Source organism: Nyctereutes procyonoides, unplaced genomic scaffold (genome assembly GCF_905146905.1).
Source record: "Nyctereutes procyonoides isolate TBG_1078 unplaced genomic scaffold, NYPRO_anot_genome, whole genome shotgun sequence".
NCBI classification, from domain to species: Eukaryota; Metazoa; Chordata; class Mammalia; order Carnivora; family Canidae; genus Nyctereutes; species Nyctereutes procyonoides.
In genome coordinates this window covers 42,352,988-42,373,116 of record NW_026575044.1, presented here as the reverse complement: position 1 = coordinate 42,373,116, position 20,129 = coordinate 42,352,988, and the positions used below count along the sequence as shown (strand labels likewise).

The 20,129-nt window shown below is 34.3% G+C and overlaps 1 protein-coding gene across 2 annotated transcripts in view; it reads right to left on the bottom strand.

Annotated features, from left to right (window-relative positions):
* Positions 1-577: 577 nt before the first annotated feature.
* The window catches only part of NDC80 (NDC80 kinetochore complex component), a 46,263-nt gene continuing 26,711 nt past the window's right edge, over positions 578-20,129 (bottom strand). For both annotated transcript variants that reach the window (XM_055324593.1, XM_055324594.1), the window contains exons 12-17: positions 19,052-19,204; positions 15,332-15,421; positions 8,676-8,768; positions 7,308-7,438; positions 5,140-5,242; positions 578-910 (exon numbers count right to left, since the gene is read on the bottom strand). In XM_055324593.1, the coding sequence (XP_055180568.1) occupies positions 773-910; positions 5,140-5,242; positions 7,308-7,438; positions 8,676-8,768; positions 15,332-15,421; positions 19,052-19,204 (708 nt within the window). In that variant the 3' untranslated portion in view covers positions 578-772. The remainder of the gene's footprint in view (positions 911-5,139; positions 5,243-7,307; positions 7,439-8,675; positions 8,769-15,331; positions 15,422-19,051; positions 19,205-20,129) is intronic.

The window sequence follows — 20,129 nt, the reverse complement described above, 5'->3', positions numbered from 1 at the left end:
ACAATGAAATTCCTGTGCGGCTTCTACCACACGACAAAGAAGTGTGACCAGAGGTAAATCAGAACTTCTCTAGAAATAATTTTCATCTCTTAAATGAGGGGATTGAACTATGTTATTATTTCTTCTGATTACCAGATTCCATATTCTTCTGCTCATTTTAGAGTAATGGTGGCATGAAGCCAGAAGGAAATTTAGCTTCTTGGCTCTGAATAAGGAATGAGTTGGCCTACGTTTTTTAAAGAGGCCCAACCCTGTAAGCTTACACCAGGGAATGGCAAACTTTGTATAAGGGGCCAGACTGTACACATTTCTGGCTCCATGGGCCATATAGTCTCTGTCACGTATAATCAACATTGCCACTGTAGTGTGAAAGCAGTCACAGACAATGTATCAGTTAATGGGAGTCACTGCACTTGGCCCACGGTTGGCTAATTCCTGGTTTAGATCAAATTAACTACCTTCTGAAGTTAGGTTGAGAAATCAGGGAAAAATATGCTTTACTGATATAATTTTATTAACTCTGGATATATAACTAGTCTTTCATATCTAAAGATAACAATCCAACAAAGTATCATAGTTTCAGGTTATACATACTTTAATGAACTAGATTTATAAAAGATATAAAAATATTTTACAGGCTTGGAAAGATACGGTCTTAAGACTTCATTGTAAGGAAGGGTTTAGGACATGTTAGAGATTTTTCACACCTACAAAGGACATTTAAAAATTTACAGTTAATAAAGTTCTTGCTTAGATAATCAATATTTCGTCTTCATTCATCAGAAGGCTTAATTAGAGCAGCTTTCTTCTTATACTTGTCTCCAATCTCTCTAATATTTTCCAAGAGATCTTCAGACACATATTCTTCATACTCTCTATCAACTTTAGCAATCTGCACCTCAAGATGTTTCTAGTGAAAACAATGAGCAATTGTTAATGAAAAAACAATTTCTTTTAAAGAATTGTGAAGAATATAAAGTATAACATTTGTAAGAACAGGGAATAAAAGGGATACTATTCTTGAGTCCGTGTTTGTGCCCTTTCCTAATAATATCCCTATTTTTCTTTCCAGAGCCCTATTTCTTTCTTCTCCGTGGTGCTTTTCTTTTCTTTATGCTTTTACCTCCTGCCCCACACAGATATGTATTTCTAAACAATATACTAGTTTAATGGCATCTGGTTTTTACACTTATATTTCCTGAATGAAATTAAATATAGTATTCTATGACTTTTTCACAACCAGGATTTTGATTCATTGATGTTAATGCAGATACTTTTTATTCACGTACTGTTATATGTTTTCTATTGCATGAATATATCAATATTTATCCATTTTATTATTAATGAATTTCAGCTTGATTCCAGTTATCGTAGGCTAAATAGCAGCTTCCTCAAAGATGTCCATGGCATAATCCCAAAACTGTGAATGTGTTATTTTATAGGGCACACTTTACAGATGTGATTAAGTTAAGGATTTTGAGAAAAGGAGATTATTCTGCATTGTCCTGGTGAGTCCAATGCAATCACAAGGGTCCTGGTAAGAGGGAATCAGCAATGTGAGAGAGAGAGAAAATGTAGGCACAGAAGAGAGGTCAAAGGGGACAGAAGATGCTATGCTGCTTGCTTTGAAATGAAGAGGCTGCAAGCCAAGGAATGTATGTGGTTCTAGAAAAGGGTAAAGGCAAAGAAATTCCATCCTAGTTTCTAGAAAGACTGTAGTCTAGAAGGCCCATTTTATACTCTTGACTTCCAGATATATGTGAAAAATAAATCTGTGTTGCTTTAAGCCATTAAATTGGTGGTAATCTGTTACAGTAGCAACAGAAAACTAATATATTGGGTTATCTGTTTTTTACTATTTCAATTATACTATAGCAAGTTTAAATATACTAGTTGGCTTAGGCAACAAATTTATTCTCTCAGTTTTGGAGGCTTGAAGTCCAAAATTAAGATACTGAAAGGGCCACTCTCTCTGAAGGCTCTATGGAAGAATCTTTCCTTTTCTCTTACCAGTTCTAGCAGTTCTAGGTAATCTTTAGCTTACAGGCGTGTCACTCTAATTTCTGCCTTCATCTTCACAGGACTCTTACAAGGATACTTGTAGATTGAAGGCCTATCCTAATCTAGTATGACCTTATCTTAACTAATTACATCCACAAAGGCTTTATTTTCAAATAACGTCACATAATGAGATTCAGGGATACACATGAATTTTGAGGGGATACTATTCAATCTAGTACAGTACTCCAGCACACAGCGTAAAAATTTAATTAAATACCTACAATGGAACCGTACCATTTTATTAGGGATTGCCAAATTGTTTTTATAAAATTGTTAACATCAATTTACATTCCAGTATCTGGATGTTATTAGTTGTTTTAAAAAATATTATCTAGCTTATTTTTCCACTCTTTGTCTTTTGATGTAGAGATCTTAATTTTAACAAAGCTGAATTTATAAATAATTTCTTTTGTGGTTTGTACTCCTTGTATCTAATTTAAGATAATTTAAGAACTCCTCTACAACTCCTGAGGTGTAAAGATAGGGTCTATAATTTTTCTAAAAGTTAAAAACTTAAGTTGTGTTTTGGTGGCTTAGTCAATTAAGTATGACTCTTAATTTCAGCTCAGGTTATAATCTCAGGGTTTTGGGATCAGGCCCCACATCGGGATCTGCACTGGGAGTAAAGCCTGATTAAGATTCTCTCTCTCTCCCTATTCCCATGCCATTCTTCCCCAGCACTCATTATCTGTCTAAAAAAAAAAAAAAAAAAAAAAAAAAATCAGCCTCACATTAATTTCTTAATCCATCCTGAAGTGATTTTTGTCTAGGGTTTAAGGTAGGAATCCTAACTCCATCAATTGAACAATTTGTTTTACTCCACTAGTCTGTAATACTTCTCTCATAAGTCCTATCTATGCTCATCCATTTTTTTTTTCTCAATCAGAGAGCTTGGTTTATACGTTTCAATACTACAATGGATTAGTTATTAGAGCTTTATAATAATTTCTGAACATCTAAACAGACAAAACAGATTTTGTGCCCCTCAGGGAGGTAGGATTCTAGAACAGGAGTCAGTAACCTTTGCCTGTAAAGGGCCAAATAATATTTTAGGTTTTATAAGTGAGATGACCTTTGTTGCAACTGCTCAACTCTGCTACTATAGTAGGAATGCAGCCATAAAGAGAATGGAAGTGAATGAAGTGTCTGTGTTCCAATAAAACTCTACTTACAAAAACAGCCCATGGGCCCAATTTGGCCTGTGGGGTGTAGTTTGCTGTCTCCTAGTCTAGAATATCAAGCCACATACAGGACTTGCATGGGGCTCCAATCAAGAATTGCTCAGAAGGCAGCCTGAGTGGCTCAGCAGTTTAGCGCTGCCTTCAGCCCAGGGTGTGATCCTGGAGACCCAGGATTGAGTCCCATGTCAGATTCCCTGCATGGAGCCTGCTTCTCCCTCTGCCTATGTCTCTGCCTCTCTCTCTCTCTGTGTGTCTCTTATGAATAAATAAATAAATAAATAAAATCTTTTTTTTTTAAATAAATAAAATCTTAAAAAAAAATTGCTCAAAGAAATGTTTTACCCCAGAGGAAAAACATCCTATCTAAAGATACCGTTAGATCCACCACAGTCCTCTGTTTCCTTCAGTCTAATTTTATCACTTGTAAAATTCCCCCACACTAGGTTTTAAAGATGATTGGCTGACTTTAGGGGCTCCTTTCACATTTTACTGGCTAAATGTGAATTTTACATAGTGCAAAAGAAGGGCTCTGTAAATGTTTGAAGTCAGTCTGATCTTCTTGAATAACACTTAACTTAATAGAAACTAAAAAGTTACCATTTCTCATTAGGGTTTCAAATTTAACTTCATGTTAACTGAATAAAACTTTAACAGTTGTGGTTACCCTTCACATAAATCCCTCATGATAAATCACTATCGGATTAACACTGCAAACTAATTGGTACAGGTAATAGACAGAGATGCAAAGAATATTGGCAGTGACTTAGTACAGCCCTCTCACTATAACAGATGAAGAAAGTGAAGACCAAAAGAAGTAAAATGATACATACAAGCAGACTTTCTCAATCTGAGCCAACCATTATAGGTTGTGAATGAATTTTTCTCTTTGCATTTATTACACATTATACTTGAGAGAACAGGAAAGTAATTTCTCAAACAATTTTCTGCTCTGTGGTTCAAAGTAACAATACTGGAGAAAATCTAGGTTTTCTGATGTAGAATCCAGTATATTTTTCTCAGCTATCACCAAGCAGTGAAGAAAACTGGCAAACAAGAAAATGTAGTTCATTGAGTTTCAGGATAAAGGAAGGGAAGTAGATACCACACGCTCTGTCTCAATAAATGGAAGCCTATCAATGTAATATAATGAGTATTTTTTCCCTCTTAACCATTCACAATTAGAAATATATTATCACCTAATAGACTACCCAGGTATTTTAAAGTTTAGAAATATATATAATGGTTTCTGGGCTCTGTAGAGCAGGTTGGAGTAATAGTATTACTGTTGAACTTTTAAGCCATGCTTCATGTTTCATAAGTACTTTATTCTATATTTTATAAGTACTTTAAACTAAATTAACGGAAAGGAAAAGTATTTGTCATAACACATGCTCTTTCATCTTAATGAAATCTTAAATGTGTTGCTATGTTTTCATCATGTAAAATGTGGCCTGGTACATTATATACTGTTGATGTAAGAAATATCATATGTTGTTTATGTGAACAAAACAGATTATGAAATGCAGACGTCTCTTACAACACCATTAAAGAGGATTCTTCTGATAACTTTTTACTAGGACATATTTTCCATAGAAATAAAATTTATCACTTAATTTCTGTAGAAACAAAACAGAAATATAGTTTTAAAAAACTTTATTAGGGACACCTGGGTGGCTCAGCGGTTTGGTGCCTGCCTTCAGCCCAGGGCGTGATTCTGGAGACCCGGGATCGGGATCGAGTTCCGTGTTGGGCTCCCTGCATGGAGCCTGCTTCTCTCTCTCTGCCTGTGTCTCTGCCTCTCTCTCTGTATCTCTCAAGAATAAACAAATAAAATCTTTAAAAAAAATAAAAAACAAAAAACTTTATTAGAATGTAGGAAAGACCTTCATACACTTACCTCCACAGACCCTACATGTGTAGCAACCATCTCTAAAAGACGCTGCAAGTTATTTCCCACTTTTCGTCGTTCTTCAGTTGTGGTTTGCACAACTAGTTGGTATCTGTAGAATAAAAACTCTCATTTAGGTTGTCTAGGAAAAACTAATGCATCAGTTCTAATTAGTTCACTTCTTCTTTTCATATTCAATAAAAACAGGCTGTAATTGGTATATGTGTTGTTTGCTTCTCAACCATTAAAACAAAAATATTTTCAAAGATCCTTTGAAAGCAACAAAACAGCACCCAAACCTCATGCTTAAACATATAAAACTTGGGGAACAAATGGTCTTGCTTGAATCTCCAAAGGATTGTAAATTTAAATGCTTTCAGGGGCAAGGCATTACATACATCTGAATGGGGGAGTGGGAGTCTTACCTTTAGGCATGCAAAGACTGAAAGTTTCAGCTGTTTTTATCCCTAAACTACAAATAAGCAAGTGAAGAGATGTGCTTTAAGGATTGTACTTCTAATCTCAAATTTTTTTTAGTTGAGGGTCACTTAATTAAGACTTTAAAAAAAAAAAAAGCCTATGGATTAACTATTCAGTATATTGACTTTATATAGGTTGCATGAGAGAATTATATACACAAAGGCAAATATTCTTTAATAAAGGGATGTCACTATTTTAGTTACTGTTAATACACAATAGCTAAAACTCTTCCAATATAACTTTTAAAATAACAAGTGAAACCAAGAGGGAAAACTTGACAATGTGTAATTTGATAACGAAGAACTTCTAAGAAATATAACATAATACGTAGTTCTGCTGCTTGTTTGGAAATATGTATTTGTTCCAGTTCGGATTGATATATTTGAGCATATATTAAGCATAAATGCAAAAATTTGTATTTGCTTATGCCATTTCCCCCCCCTTTTTTTATAGTTTATTTATTTTTTTTTAGTAATCTCTATACCCAACATGGGGCTTGAACTCACTGTCCTGAGATCAAGAGCTGCACGCTAAAAAAAAAAAAAAAAAAAAAAAAAAAAGTTGCATATTCTTCCAACTGAGCCACACAGGTGTCCCTATGCCATTTCCTTCTTGAGAAACACTAGGTGAATGCAGAAAACTGCAGTCAGTTGAATCCAGATGCAAAGGAATATACACAACACTTAAAGTACACACCTCAAATGTGGACCAGCTCCCTCAGTTCACTGCATACAAGATGAGTCACATGCATCCACATCTGGTGTTAAAACTTTCCATCTGATTTCAGATAATCCTTCTTCTACCTCATCTCCATAATTTACAAGCTACAACCCTTTGAATGCCCCTTTCCCCAGGCAAACTTCAGATCTCTTTAAGATAGTGTCATATTTATCATAGTATTTATGTATTTATTAGCCATTGAACATGTGTACAATTGTGCTAACATTTTAGTTAGGTTCCCATCTTTTGTTTATGTTTGTCATTGACAGAGATTTTGAGTGTTGTGTCCTAACCCTAGTTTTCCTATAAGTCCTGATTTTTCATCCCATGATTTTGCAGCGTGGTGATTATTATGTGCATATTGTTATAGAATGACTATATAATTTACAGTATATAGTTTACTCTATATAATTTCTAGAAAGTATAAATATCTTAAAAATACTAACAAATAGCCAAAATATTTTGATTGAAAATCTCATGCTGTTTTTAAGGTTTAAAAGCCATTAAGGGATCCCTGGGTGGCACAGCGGTTTGGCGCCTGCCTTTGGCTCAGGGCGCAATCCTGGAGACCCGGGATCGAATCCCACATCGGGCTCCCGGTGCATGGAGCCTGCTTCTCCCTCTGCCTGTGTCTCTGCCTCTCTCTCTCTCTGTGACTATCATAAATAAATAAAAATTAAAAAAAAAAAAGAAAATAAAAAACTTAAATTATAAAAAAAAAATAAAAGCCATTAAACCATTTATTAACTAGATATAAAAAAGAATGATTTCTTAGGGGGCAATAACTGTAATAGTAGCAGAATCTATTCATTTAGGAACAGTATCTCAAGTTACAAGCTCTTTTTGTGTAAGTTCTGTTCACTACTCCCTCTCCCCCAGATAGTATAGTATAAATTAGAGCTAATAAAGATCTAGTTTTACAGCAATGCTAAATAATCTCAAAATAAACATTATAAATCTTGGTTACATGAACTTACTCTCGCTGAATAGCATCTAATTCATTTATAGCTTCACTGAGGCCCTCATTAACAGCACTCTCTAGCAGATGTTTGTGTTTATCCAAGGACTCCAGCTCACTGGCACACTTTTTGTCCTCCTCTTCAGCTTCCTATCAAGATAAATGGATGGTTATGGTTTTTTATATTTATGTTCTATATATTCCATGTACTATGTATACTTCATATACCATAAACTGGTATATGGTGTACACTTAAAAAAAATCAGGTTGTATCATCATTTGTATTCTCAGCATGTGTACTGTTTTACATATAAGAGACTTTAAAATGCTCCTTTGGGAATTTTATACTGTAAATGTAAATATGACATTCTCCCAACAGGCCTGTATAATTCATTCAGCAGTATCTTCAAGTAGGAAACTTTAGTTTAATTAAAATTTTTCCTTTGATCATCAAAAGAGGCCTTTTCTATATGCAAAAATGTGGGTAAATTTCACACTACCTTTATTTCCACATGTAGTCATTATGCACAGGCAAAGGAGCCCCAAATCATCAACTCTTAGGCTTCTCAAGATGAAATATGAAAGCCTTTCACTGAAGTGCTTTAAGAGGTTAAACACAAGTATTGCCATGGAGAACATATGAAAAAACAAAAATGATTACCAACTGCCTCATATTTCACATGTAAATCATATTACTGTGGTGTATTATCTAAAACTTTCTACTGCTTGACAAAATGTATAGGTGCTAAATACAAGGCCGAGAGAAAGTTTTTAATTCCTGATGCTTTGTTGGTATAACTAAGTAAAAAATATTGGTAGGACTAAAATTTTCACGTAAGTTATATAAGCGGTAATAAACAGTCATCTGAGTGCTACCCTATGTAAAATGCTGGACAGAAGGCAGAGGGTCAGAGGTGGTCGGAAATTAATCCTATTATTTTATCCACATTTCAAAATTTCAAGTTTCATAATAATGATCTTTGGAATTTGGCCAAAATAGTCAGTTTGCAATGACTTACAGGCAACCACAGACACAAAGCTTTATTGGAAGTTTATGCTTCAAGGAGTACTTAACTAAATTTCTATAAAAGGTAGAAGAATTACATTTACAATATGTTTTGGTCTTACAAGGACACAGAATCTCATATTCAAGTATAAAAACTAATGGAACAATAAACAGGTTCTAGGGTGAAGCAGCCCAAATCCAGAAAAAAAAATCCTTTAAAAATTAAGAACAAAATAAAATAACTCCTTATAATAAACTTTAGAAGATTAAACTTAAACACAAGTTATAGGATATAGCTTAAAGATTCAGTTAGATGTCAGAACAGGCCAATATTATGACATAACTTTGGTTCACCTATACAAACTACGGCAATGTTCTTACCTTAACTTTTTGTTGGTAAAGATCATCCAGCTTTTGAACTTCTTCTTTCAGAGTTCTTACACCTCTCCTGCTTTCTGTTATCATTGTATTTAACTTGGGGAATAAAACTTTGTTTGAGAAATCATAGCCATACATCAAAATCATTTTAGTAAGTTATAAAAACTTTCATATTACCAAGTCAACTAACTGAACCATGTTGTTTCTAGTCCTTTTAGATTCTCACGTACCATTTGACCCCAAATATTATTCCCCAGGGGAGTTAAATTAATTAAAAAAACACACAAAAAAAACCTTATGTTTTTTTAATGTATAATACTTAAATGCAGAGTAGCATTAGATAGGAATAAAAAATCTGGCTCAATTCTCAGTAACATAAGGACACCAGTAACTTTTCCATAGTAGCTCTGGGAGTTTTTGAACTCTCATATATATTATATAATACTACATGTAGAGGGAGAGGAAGAGGGAACAGCAGACTTGTCACTGAGCAGGGAGCCCGAAACAGGGCTTGATCCCAGGACCCAGAGATCAGGACCCAAGCCAAAGGCAGAAGCTTAACTGACTGAGCCATCCAGGTGCCCCTATTACATACACTCTTAATGTTTTTATTAATTTATTAATATATTTGTTTTTGCCCTTTAGTTTTGAAGTCTAGCTTTACTTAGATTTGATCTATTTTATTAGTTATCTAGCTTTCCATTTGTATGTTTACTTTCTAGGATGTTAAAAGTATTCATATAGATTTTATTGGATGTCTGCTAACTGGTTTTTAGTCAATGCATTATTCCAAAGAGTAATAATGTGAACACATTTAATCTTGTTAAAGTTTGAGCTTTACAATCTGTTGAAACTGAAACTAAAGAAAAAAATGTTTCCAAAATTCATTTCTTGCCAACAAGTGCTAATACCAGATGATACCAGTAATTAATATGGAATGTTTTCCGGCTACACCAAGAAGAAAAAGAAAATAGCAAAGTGTATAAATAAAGGATCTTTCTTTAAAAGGATGATTCAACACATACATGAAGTTAAAAAAATTATATATACATATTTTGGGGAAAAACTTAGTGAAACAATTGTTATTTGGTAAACGACAGGATGGTAAAATGACTATATATTAAAGAAACTTGCATATATATACACATATATACATACATATATATGTATATATATACATACTTCTCTTTCAATTATCAAAAGTCTCTTTGTAAGTAATATTCCTTTTCTATTTTATAAACGAGAAGAATTGGCTAGAATGAATGCTATTCACTTAGAATTATGAAGCAAGCCATATGCCCAGAACTCCAACCAATATGTTCTAACTCCAAGGACTTTTTCTATACACACCTGATTTTCAGGTTATTTTAGACTATAGGGGTGCCCAGGTGGCTCAGTTGGTTAAGTGTCTGACTCTTGATTTCAGCTCAGGTCATGATCTGAGCCAGGCATGGAGGCTGCTTAAGATTCTTTCTCTGCTCTCCCTCTGTCCCTCCCCACCTAAAAATAGACTAGAGTTACTGAAGCTCTTCTTGAGCAGAAAAAAATTTTCTCTACCTTTAAGGTTCTTCTGGCTGGTCTAAGAATTAAACTGGCATGAGACTGATTAACAGGAGAAAAATCAAATTTAATTTCATATGTATGGGGAATCCACAAAGACATGAGATTCCAAAGACAAGCAAAATGAAGTATATTTTTCATCCTCAACTAAGGATAAGATCGTAGGGGTCTGGGACTTCAAGAAAAAGAAGGCAATTCACAGGAAAATGGAAGAGTGAATGTTTGATAAACAAATGTTTGCCGGGTCACACAAATACAATGGGACGTAGAAAGGAATTTTAACACAGACTTTACTAAATTCCTCCCTGTCTACCATCCCTAGTTTATATTATACTGTAGCTCCCTTCTGGGAGGAGATCCTTTAAATTCTTTTAGGCAGTTAGAGGGTGGGTGGAGATCAAAGTTTCTTCCCAAGTCTTTTGGGCCTTGAACGTTTTCAGATGTAAATAAGCTGTATGCCAAAGTGGCGAGGCAATTCGCCCTTGGCCCCTACACTATAAACTTCCAGTCTAAAGATATGTTACTTCTGAAGTAGCTGGTAATTTAAACAAGTTGTTTCACTAAATTTACCTGCAATAAGACCAGTGGAATCCCAGATAATCAGAACTTCCACAAGGCTGTTATGTTTGGTCAAAATCATGTTTACTTAATCTCTGAGCAGCATCTAACTTTCATGTGAGCTTTACTAAAGTTTCATCAATTAGACATCCCCCCCATTACAAATATATATATATATATTTTCTAAAGTTTTTCCTTTTTTTTTTTTAAAGATTTTATTTATTTATTCATGAGAAACCGAGAGAGAGGAAGAGACGAAGGCAAGAGGGAGAAGCAGGCTCCGAGGTCTCCAGGATCATGCCCTGGGCCAAAGGTGGCGCTAAACCGCTGAGCCACCTGGGCTGCCCACAAAAATATATATTTCCATTGTGGTAAATAATGGAAAAATTAAAGAAAGTAACAATGACTAATAATTCTACAATCCCAAAGAACTGCTATTAATATTTGGTATACTTCTTACAGTCTTTTTTTCATTCATTCATTTAATAAAGAATTGAAGCTTATAAGCTAGAACACATCATTAGTTACTTTAGTTACATGATTTTTTTTCCTTCTGTCATTGGAAAGACAGAGCCACTAGACTGGATTTCCATCACTTCTTGCCTCTAAGCAACCAAAATATTTGTATGAGACTTTTCCTTCTTCCAGTCAGTTTCAGGATGCAGGGCACTCATTTTCCTCATGAAGAGAACAACCCCTTCAGCTCTTCTCTGGACCCCAAGCCTTTGTATTTCCTCATGAACCACATTCAAATCCATCAATCCCTTAGGCTCGTAATTTATTAAACTTTACCCTCTTTTTCTTGAACTCACTCTCTCATCTTTAAAACCAAACAATTCCCTCCCCCATCCCATAAAAATGAAAACCTTTCCTCTATACTACTTTCTAACTACTGTTCCATCTTTTCTCCTTAGACTCAAACTTCTGTGATCCTCGAATTTGCAGCATCCCATGGGGTAGACTATTCATACCATAGTATCTTCTTCTACTACCATTCAAACCTCAATCCACAGCAATATGCTTTCTGGCTCTTCTGCTTCATGAAGTCACTTTTGCAAAGGTCACCGTTAACATCTTAATTGCTAAAGTCAGTGAACATCTTTCAGACTTATTTGATATCTGAGTAACATATATAATTGCTTATGACTCCCTTCTGAAAGGTTTCCATGGTTTCTATGACCATGGAAGCTACTAGTTTTCTCTTTAAATCTTGGGAGGTCCTTCTAATTCTTCCTTACAGATTCTTTTTCTGCTTGTACTTTGGATGTGGATGTTCTCCCAGGATTCTGATCTTGGCTATATTCTCATCTGGTCACTTGGGAGAGTGCTTTCATTTTCACACCTGGGAAATCTTCCAGCTTTAATTAACTGCATGCCAAGAATAACTATTTATGTCTACGTCCACACTCCAACTGCCTACAGAACATTCTCCACAATGATGTTTTAGAGATCTGAAAATCAGAATATCCTAGCCTGAAATTCTTTCTTCTAAATCCTTCTCTGATATTCTTTATCAAGGTTCTAGAACATTACCTCCAGAAGATTCTCTCCTTGACCAAATTACTTAGCTCTTTTGAACTTTATTCTGAGAGGTCAATATCTAATCAAGTCTCTCATCTTCCAACATCTTCCAGCTGATATCTGATCACCTCAGCTTGTTTTCAGCAAGAATCCTATTAGGTTGGTTTAGATAGAATCCTCCCTATCCCTAGTATTTCCTCTCTGTAATTTTTTATCCACTGATATGCACTCTACTTCTTAGTTATAAGTTCTCATTTTTTGGAGTGGAGCCCAATCTCTCTTACCTACTGTAAAACCTCTTCGTAATAGTCCCCTTGATTAAAGTCCACTTTATTTCCTTTAGCAAGTGTCATGAATAATTTTTCTTTTTTCTTAACATCATATACCAAAGCTGGACACTTGAACATTCCTAATTTCTCTCTTTTTTAACTTTCACAACCAAATAGGCCACTAAATTACACTATTTCAATCTTTAAATCTCACTGCAATAGCCTTGGTTTGAGTTTTTACCATTTATCATTCAGGACACTGTTAGGCTTTTGAACTGTGTGCTTATAGTCTCATGTACTTCTAACCTAGCCTTCAAAATGCCAACATTGTGGGCTTACTAAAATACACAGGTATTATGTCCTGACTTAAAAATCTTCAGGGACGCCTAAGTGACTCAGTCGGTTAAGCATCCTACTCTTGATTTTGGCTCAGGTCCCGATCTCAGGGTTGTGTCCAAATGGACCCCTGAATTACATTGTTCCAATTTTTCAATCTCTTTTTTCTATCCTTACTGCAATAGTTTTGGTTTGAGTTTTTACCATTTATCACTCAGGATACTGTTAGGGTTCCTAACTGTGTGCTTCTATTCTCTTTCCTTTTCAGTAGCCATTTGGAGCTCTTTTCTATAATGGGATACTGCATAATTTGTGAATTGAACAAAGACAGATTTTCACATTTACTCACTTCTTTGCAAAACTAGAAATGCAGCTCTAGAAGCATTTCAAAGTTCATCTATTTTTTTTTTTTAATCAGTGCCCAAGTTTCCTTCATTTATTTTAAAAGGCTTGTAACTTGTATTCTTTCCCTGTGCCTTTGAGATTTAAATGTTAAAGTACAACATCAGGGAGGTCATTCTTATCAGGAAAAAAATGAAAAAAGGAAATATTTAAAACTCAGCTTAAGCCATCCAGGCAGGCAGCTTTAACTTACTCCATCTACCAGAAAAACAACTTAGATACAAATTCTTTCTAACTAGTAACACAGAGGCCATAAGGTCTCTATTTACATCTGTCTGTATGTTTATGTGTGTCTATTATATGTGTATTATAGATGAGTGGTATTTTCTACCTCTGGAAGGTATTACTAAAATTTTTTTGTAAAAAAGCTCTATTAAATTGACTTAAAATAAGTGCTTAAATAAATTCAGTATTCATAAAGTTAAAATAAAATAGAAACTAACCCAAATACTTTCTGAATTTACGTCACCGAAGAAAATATTTAATACTAACGTTAGCTTAAACTTTGTTGATTTAATTAAAATAAACTTTTCTTTCAAGTTATCAACACTGAATAAAATGCATACATACAAGTCTTATTCCACCTGGGTTTATCAATCAAATGAGTTTATGTTAACTCAACAAAATTTGTCAGCAAGAAAAATTAGCTTGGGATGATGGCTGATTTTGTCTAATGTCTAATGAAGTTTTGGTGGGTAATCTAAACATAGTAAAAAACAAATAAATTAAATGGATGTAAATAAGATAAAAAGTTTTTAGGTGAACTTTTAAAAAGTCTCTCTAAATCTTTTTGGTAACCTGGAACCTTAAAGTTTTGCTAGGTTAAGTTAAATGATGAGTTAAGTTAAATTCATTCACTATTCATATCATTTTCAAATAGGATAAAGTACTGAAACATTAATTGCTGAATATTGGTTTATCCACTTTTTACTTCCTTCTACAGAGGAACTCAAGGTATGTGGATTTACTAGTAAATGTGTTATGCCACTCTGACAAATTTTCTGTGCAAAAGCATGTTTCTAGAAATCACAAAAAAGTATTTGTCTGCTAATCCACAGAATGGTAATGTAAAAGTTTAATTTCTGACTTGTTAGATTTCATTAGAAATTAAAAATTTCTAAGGGTTAGAAATTCTAATATGTGTAATTAAAACTGCTAGAAATAATAAGGGAAAAACATCCTATGTGTGGTCAGGGTTGTATGACTGGAATGAATTATTTTTTAAAATATTTTTATTTATTTATTTATTTGAGAGAGAGAGAAAGACAGAGAGAGAAAGCACAAGCAAGGGGAGGGGCAGAGGGAGAAGCAGGCTCTGCTTCTCTGCTTGGCAGAGAGCCTGATGTGGGGCAGGACCCCGGGATCATGACCAGCCAAAGGCAGACTCAGGGGCCCCAAGATTGGAATGAATTTTAATTAAGTACTAGAGTTTTAATATCAAAAATAAGCCAGTACAAACTTAGAATTTGGTTTTCTTTCTGTTAATAGAAGAGGTTTCTTAGATTATTGGTCTACTCTTAATAATAAGAATTTTAAACAAAGTTTTTCTTTACTTTTAGGTAATCTGCCTAGAAAGCAAAGATTGTGTTTTGTTAAAATAATTTCCTGTGTTGTTTTTAACAGGTCTTTGATTACTTAAGAAAACTGAGTCTTCTCTATTAAAGGAGCGAAGTTTCATTTAGAACTATTTAAATTTCTTTATTATTAGCCTGTTAAGTCTTTGTCATAAATAAAACTTAAAAGGGATATTAAATTATCTCAGGTTGAAAGAGACAATTTTCCATTTAAAACAAGGGAAATTTACTCATTTATCATTTCATCATCAATGTATGTGTAGCCTAGAATGTTTAAGAAGTTACTTAAAAATTTAATTCAAATATTTCTAAGACAAGGGTGTACTCAACTCTTATTTTCCATAATATCTTATTTAAAAATTTATTCCTTAGAAACTACAAACCACATTTAAGTATTAAAAATCCTTTTTTTGCTTTTAATAATTGTTTTGTTACTTACCTGTTCTAAAGTATCTTCTAACCCCATTTTTTTATTTAGAGCTTTATTCATTTCTTCTTCATTTTGGTTCAAGAGTTCCTTGAGTGGTACCTATAAAATACACAGGGATATGGGTTACATATGATATATGTAATTACAAAATTTCTCAGGAAGCATTTACATATTATGATAGAAGTAGCCACTTTGGAGGAAAAAAAGTGAAGCCATGATGTTTCTAAACTAAATTAATACATCATAAATAAGACAATAAAACTAATTTTTTTCTTTAAAGATTTATTCTAGAGAGAGAGAGAGAGAGATAACACAGGAGCAGGGGGAGGGCCAGAGGGACAGAATCTCAAGCAGACTTCCTGCTGAGTGTAAAGCCTGACACGGGGCTTGATATCACCACTCTGAAATCCTGACCTGAACTGAAACCAAGGGTCAGATGCTCAACCGAAGAGCTATCCAGGAGTATCAACAAAACTAATTTTCAGTGTAATTTCTGTAACTATAGAATGTAACTTGCTTTTGGTTTTGAATACTTGCAAAATCTTAGATTTGCTTATGGAGTCTGAAGATTCATTGCTATTATTTAAACATTTTATAAGTACAGTTATTTTAATACAGTAGCTTTTCATTTTTTTAAAAGATTTTATTTATTCATGAGAGACACACAGAAAGAGGCAGAGGCACAGGCAGAGGGAGAAACAGACTCCCTGTAGAGAGCCCGATGAGGGACTTGATCCCAGGATTCCAGGATCAAGCCCTGAGACGAAGGCCGATGCTCAACCACTGAGCCACCCAGGCGTCCCAATATAGCTATCTCTTTTGAAAATAATTTTTGTTTTTCTCTTAATCCTTTTCAATTGTTTAATCTTACAATTATCTGCTTGTATATCTTCTCTTTGGTATTTATTGAAATTTTTTTATAATAGCAAAAGACTTGAAACAGCAAATGTCCACCAGCAGGGACTGGTTGAATAACTTACAACGAGGACTCGGAGGCTGCAAAAAGAACTAGGAACATCTCGACACATTACCGCAGAGAGATCACCAGGGTGGGTTGTTCCATGAATAATGCAAGGTAGGAGTCCAGAATAGACAAATGTTTACCAGTTTACTTAATGATAAAAGTCAGGACAGCCAGATGGAAGAGATGCATAGGGAAACGTACTTGAGAAGAGGCACAGAGTTCCCATGTCCTCTAGGTGTGCCATTCACCTGGCATCTCCACATGATTAGCAACCTTGAAATTCTTACTGCTTACATTTCTATTTATCATCTAATTTTCTTTCAACATAATATGAGTTTCTCATTATTATATTTTTTATAGAGGTCATATTCACACTTTAAAAATGATTAAACTCGGCAGCCTGGGTGGCTCAGCGGTTTAGCCCTGCCTTCAGCCCAAGCCCAGGGTGTGATCTTGGCGACCTGGGATCGAGTCCCATGTCAGGTTCCCTGCATGGAGCCTGCTTCTCCCTCTGCCTGTGTCTCTGCCTCTCTCTCTCTGCGTCTCTCATGAATAAATAAAATAAAATCTTTAAAAAACTAAAAATGATTAAACTGAAATAATTAAGTTAAAATGAATTTAACATAAAACTACTTCTTTAAAGCATATAGTTCAGTGGCATTCTAGTACATTCAATGTTGTATAACCGCCACCTCTCACTCCAAATCATATTCATCACCAAAAGAAAACTTTGTATGTTACTATGTTTTTAGTATGTCTTTTGAAGTTATTGCTGAGTTTTAGTTTTGGCTGTTCTTTTTTTGAAAGATGAAATGCCTCTTTAATCTAAGAACTTTTCTCCAAATACTACTTATAACAGTGGGGTTATATACTTTCTGGATGCTATTCCTATTCTTATTGTTCTATTATTATGTAAAACTGTTTTCAGAGATCACAGAAAAACTTTTCCCTCTTTTCACAGAATGTGCATTCTTTTTGTACTGGGTAATCCTTTTTTTTTAAAAAAAAATATTTTATTTATTTATTCATGAGACACACAGAAAGACAGAGAGGCAGAGACCTAGGCAGAGGGAGAAGCAGGCTCCATGCAAGGAGCCTGATATGGGATTCGATCCCAGATTCTGGAATCATGCCCTGCGCCAAAGGCAGATGCTTGACTGCTGAGCCACCCAGACATCCCTGGGTAATCCTTTCTACAATGATTTGATGCAGACAATTATTTTCTTGCATCAGCATCAAACAACTCAAAATAGTGGTGTGTAAACTATATCCCTACCAGCCTGTCTCTGTCTACCTGCCTACCTAGTTATTCTTTGAGAAACAATTCAGTAAAAGACTGTTTATTGGATGAATTTTTTAAAAGATTTTATTTACTTATTTATTTATTTATTTATGATATATATATATATATATATATATATATATATATATATATATATAGAGAGAGAGAGAGAGAGAGAGAGAGAGAGAGGCAGAGACACAGGAGGAGGGAGAAACAGGCTCCATGCCGGGAGCCCAATGTGGGACTCGATCCCAGGACTCCAGGATCGCGCCCTGGGCCAAAGGCAGGCACTAAACCGCTGAGCCACCCAGGGATCCCCTCAATTTTTTTTCTATAGAAAATGAGTCTAACCCTATTTAATCAAATTCTGTTCACCAATAAACTATGATCTCTGGGAAAGCAGGAGTTGGTTGTTTCTGGGTACTTCATCTTCAGCACCTAGCTGGTATATAACATAGTATGTACTTAATAAATAATTTATTGAATGAATAATTCTCAAGGGAAAAATGCATACCTTTAGACTCTCACTGACATTCTTTTTTTTTTTCCAAGCTTTTATTTATATATTTATGAGAGACACAGAGAGAGAGGAGTGAGACAGACAGACAAAGGCAGTGGGAGAAGCAAGCTCCTGAAAGCCCGATGAGGGACTCAATCCCAGGACCCCAGAATCACACCATGAGCCAAAGGCAGATGCTCAACCACTGAGCCACCCAACCGTCCACCTCACCGACATTCTTTATTCAAAACTAAGTATTTTGAAAATTGATATTTTTGAGGGAGCACTAAAATACTAAAATCTGTGAATAATTGAGAAGTTTCAACAGAACGATTTAAAAATTTTCTTCTTCAAATTACATCCTTGTCCATATTTAAAAATTTGGTGCAGATTTTTCATTATTGACTGCTGGTGTTACTTAATGCCCTATTATATTTCATGCCTTCGCACATGCCTTCATTTGTGTCCTTGTGCCTGAAGCTCTTTCCCACAGACCATCCCAATAAATACTTCATCTTTCAAGATTTCATTCTATGTCCACTACCTCTGTGGATATTTTTCTTTCCCCTCAATTCTGGCAAGAATTGATCTCAATACCATAGCTTATAAACATTTCTAATAAAGCACATACATAGCAATGATTTATTTATATCTTTCTTTCTCTGAGGGGACAAGTAGCAACTTAAGAGCACAGGTAATTTTTCTCTTTATAATCCTAGTGTCTATATTAAATATAATCAAAATTTCTTTTGGTTAGTTGAGTAAATAAAGTAAGGAGAGAGGAAAAGGCTTTATAGTTCAAAGAGGACGGTACAATAGAGAGAATTTAAGTACCAAAAAGAAAGTAGATTAAAAATTTCAGTGTTTTATTTCTATGTTCAGTCCTCAGTTATGAACATGCTGAAGTTTAAACTCTTATAAATAAATTAACTAGACATCAGTCATACCATTTAAAAATCTTTTGAAGTACTCATGATTACTTACATAAACTTGAGCTCTGTATTTGACAAGGCAGTTGGCACCAGCTTCAGGATTAAACTTAATTTCAAAGTCATAACCTTTGGAATTTTCAGCACCCTTAGGGATAAGTTTTAATTTTCTGGCCAACTTATGATACTCTGATAATTGTGTTTCAATCTGTAAGAAGAGAATACAAAAAGGAATGTTAAAGTAAACCGAAGAGTCCCATTCCATAAGGTTTTCAAATAGCATTTCTGCAATTATACATAAAAATTATATGTATTTTATGGTAGTTTAGTAATTTGGTTTATTTCAGTAGTAAAGGTGGTAGTTTTAAAATACAAAGAATGAAAGATTTTATTCACACTAAATTTGTAGGATAATTTAAAGACTGTAATTAATTAGTAAGCAATATACTACTGTTCTTTCATTTACCAAGTAGTTTGGAACAAGAATCTATATTCAGGTATTAACTAAAACTTACTTTTTAAAGTGTCAGAGAAATTATGAAACAAAATAAACCTTAATATTGTCAATTTACAAAATTAAACATTTCATTTATCCAAAATAAGTGAAATGCAACCATTTAAGTCACATATGTTATTTTAACAAAAATATTTCAATACCACAATTCCATATTTCCTGGTCTGCTTTCCTTTCAGGGCTCTGTTCAAATTACATCATCAAAAAAAGGCTTTTGCTCTAATATAGCACCCTGATTTTCTCAATCCTCTTACTTTATTTTTATTCATAACACTTATTACTAATTTAATACACACATAATTTCTGTTGTTTTCTAGCCACAAAATCAAACACTTCAAGTGAAAGAATGCAATGGGGGAAGAACATTCTTTGTAACTTGCTTAATTTGTAATTTCCAAAAATTTAAAGCTCCTAAAAGCATTACTACTTATATATTACATTTAAGATTTTATCTATCTATCTATCTATCTATCTATCTATCTATCTATCTATCTATCCATCCATCCATCCATCCATCCATGTAATTTCTATATCTAACATGGGGCTCAAACTCATGACCCCAAGATCAAGAGTCACAAAATCTTCAGACTGAGTCAGCCACGTGCCACTCATTTAACAT